The sequence below is a fragment of the Acyrthosiphon pisum genome, chromosome A2, assembly GCF_005508785.2.
Source record: "Acyrthosiphon pisum isolate AL4f chromosome A2, pea_aphid_22Mar2018_4r6ur, whole genome shotgun sequence".
Lineage (NCBI taxonomy): Eukaryota > Metazoa > Arthropoda > Insecta > Hemiptera > Aphididae > Acyrthosiphon > Acyrthosiphon pisum.
Window position 1 is genome coordinate 74,346,446 of NC_042495.1, and position 3,228 is coordinate 74,349,673.

Genomic DNA, 3,228 nt, shown 5'->3' on the forward strand with positions numbered 1-3,228 from the left:
CATATGTATGATAATTTAGTGAATTAACTCTTACATTTTTCATATAGTTTTTTTGTAATAGGAAATTTAAAAATGACAATTTAGTTAATTTAGTTAATTATATTTAATAATATTAAAGTTGTATTTGATAAAAAGAAAGTATTTAAATACATGTATACAAATAATTTAGAACATATAAGTTATTAAACAAAGAAAAATTTTGAATTTTATTCCTTAAATCATAATATATTTTAAATTTTCTATAGCTTTGGTGTACTAAAGTGTTCGTTTTTCGGCCTCTTTAGGACATATAGCGCTCCCGGTGGTGACGACTATCTGTAGTAAAAATTTCAATCAAATTTTCAAACAAGTGACGACACCTTATCAATACACCTTGTATAGAATATTCCGTGTTACAGCCATAGACCTTAGGTATACATGAAAAATATAAGGAAACTATTATGTTAAAATATGATCATTTTACTTACGAATAAAATGATTGGTCACTATTTCTATCATAAACATTGCAAATGACACACTTCCTAGGCATCTTAGTACAAAGTTGAGACTAAATTAAACAATACAAATAAGGAAAATCGGCAAAACTCAAGAAAAACACTTGTTGAAACAATTGAAAATTTTAAATCAGAACCAGAAATATAACAGTAATATACTATTGTGATAGTACGCGGTGTGTTGATAAGTCGCAGGCGCAACAGAATTAAAAATTATTGTACAATACGATAGGCCTTGTGCGCATGTGCGGTGTACGGCTGTACTACCTCGATCAGCGCCCTCACGCTTGGACACCGGAACTACAACCACGTTCCGTCCATGAGTCTAAGGTCTATGGTTACAGCCGTGATAAGCAGTCCTGATGATAAATAGGATTAACCTTAAAAACGTTCATGTTGTAGCAAAATAATATAATATAATCATTAAACCCTACATGTGTTATTGTATTTCACTCATAAGTAATAAAATAAGTTTATATTTTAATATTTATAATATTTGTTTCTTTTCGCTCCAAGCAATGGAGGACATTACTGCAGTGTTGAACAAGAAAGCGGCTCTAGATGTATCAGCACAACAAAGCGTTTCTGTGACTAAGGTATTAGATCCAGAAATTGATTTGGGTACACTTCTATGTTTCGATTCAAATGATTTTGACACTCCACAACTCAGGTACAACAGTTAACAATGAAATACTAACTTAATATGTTATTATGTGTTTAATATTTAATGTGTATGCCATTTACTATTCACAGATCAGATCAAGAGAAATACTTGACATATGAAACTAGGAATAATGTGCAGTTATTGATAAACAAATTATTTGAATTGCCTATGAAAAATGAAGATGGTTACATGTATGTAGATTTACCAGAACCTAGATATAATTTACCCCGTGAAAAACCATTACCAACACCTAAACCACTTACCAAATGGCAGAAATTTGCCATTGAAAAGGGAATCAAGAAAACACCTAAACCAAAAGCAACTTGGGATGACATTTTACAGGTATTTTTTTATAATTAGCGTGAGGTGTAGTAGTTCTAAGGCCAGGTTATAAATTATATTTGTTATACCCAGTCCTGTAAAGAATACTTTTAAAAAGTACTTGAGTAAATACTCAAATAAATTTTTTTTTTAAGTATTTGGAATACTTTTCAAATACTTTTGGTTTTTAAAGTGGGTTTCTAACTATCGTAATATAAACACATAGGTAGTAGGTTGTCAAATAGTTAGCTAATAGTTTAAAGGGAATATTGTTATTCAATAACTATTTTCACAAACCTTTAGGCTTCAGCTAACACAGAAATACAGAATACTAAATAAAACTATTATTCTATTATTGTAGTTGACAATAATATTTTTCCAACCAATTATTGCAAATAAAAATAAAATGTTCGATATAAAAAAGGTGGGTAAGTGGATGTCGCTCTGCTGTACAGTAGGTTAGAAGTGGGTCACTGTATAATGGACAGTATTAAATTTGAATTCAATGATATAATATCACTGTATAAGAAAAACGATTCTGAGCGGAGACGGTATATCAGTCTATGTATTAGACATATATATACTTATCTATGGTATTAAAAAAAAATTGACCTATAATAGGTACCTATAATAAATTCCAAATTAATCATATCATAATATCTATTAGGTACTTATAAGTTATAACGCGTTATACATCAACAAAAAACCGTGGTAAAATCATAGATAGATAATAGTATACTTTAGAAGTTTCAAGTACCCACGAATAATATTATACAATCACAACAAAATAACTAAAAGAGTTATCCTAGGTTTTTAATATGTAATTTCGTCCAAATTTGTACTTAAAATGACTATAAAAATAAACTGTTTAAATGCATATTTTAGATTTTTTGGTAACAGAATTAATTACTTACGTGGAATCTTATTTTAAATTTTTAATTCTTAGATACAAAAATTGAACATTTTATAAATTTTTAAGTACAAAATAATTTTTCAAATTAAAATTTGATCTTTAAATGCTTATAAAAAAAAATTGTGCCTATGTATTTTTAATATTTTTCAACCGATATTGTAACAATATATCAGGAGCTTTGTATTAAATTTATACACTTTTTGACCCAACAGATAAAACTTTATTGATATTTATAGAAAAAAAAACTAAAAAAAAATTAAAACTGAAAATGTCCGTAAACAGCTCAAAAAGAGTCAAAATATTTTCAAAATTGTATGGTGTATAGGAAATGCTTATATAAACATTCAATAATAGACACCTAACATAAATACAATAAAAGTTATTTGCTTCTAAACATTTGTTTTTTTCATTTGCTTATAAAAAATGATTGGATAGTGATATTTTAAAAAAAAAAGAGCACGCTGTTGCACAGATAAAGTTCTTCTATACGTGTTGTCATAGGCGCAATTTCAACTTTTGACTTGGGGGGGCTGAATATAGGCAAGCAGACCATTGCAACATAGCATTTTAATATTGTATGTCCTATGTTTTTTAGGGGGGCTACAGCTAAGTTTGAGGGAGGGCTTATCCCCCCAAGCCCCCCTCAATTTGCGCCCATGCGTGTTGTGAACATTTGGGTAGTTCTACAACAAATTTGGTGCGAGATAAGTTGTCCCACGCAAAAGAGTTTTTGCTATGTTATACATATTTTGTAAGACGGAGACGACACATGCCGGGTGTGCCATCCTCTTAATATATATTATTGTAACTATTTTTACTCTTTCCTTTCCCCTATA

General features: G+C 29.2%; 2 protein-coding genes across 2 annotated transcripts in view; one reads left to right on the forward strand and one right to left on the reverse strand.

Moving 5' to 3' along the window:
* The window catches only part of LOC100165881 (inactive peptidyl-prolyl cis-trans isomerase FKBP6), a 17,278-nt gene extending 16,598 nt beyond the window's left edge, over positions 1–680 (reverse strand). The window contains exon 1 of the mRNA XM_003242566.4: positions 468–680. The gene's annotated coding sequence lies outside the window, so the exon portion shown is untranslated. The remainder of the gene's footprint in view (positions 1–467) is intronic.
* A 252-nt stretch (positions 681–932) lies between these two features.
* Positions 933–3,228, forward strand: part of rrs1 (RRS1 ribosome biogenesis regulator homolog) — a 5,414-nt gene continuing 3,118 nt past the window's right edge. The window contains exons 1-2 of the mRNA NM_001162803.2: positions 933–1,164; positions 1,248–1,500. Coding sequence (NP_001156275.1) covers positions 1,013–1,164; positions 1,248–1,500 — 405 coding nt within the window. The 5' untranslated portion in view covers positions 933–1,012. The remainder of the gene's footprint in view (positions 1,165–1,247; positions 1,501–3,228) is intronic.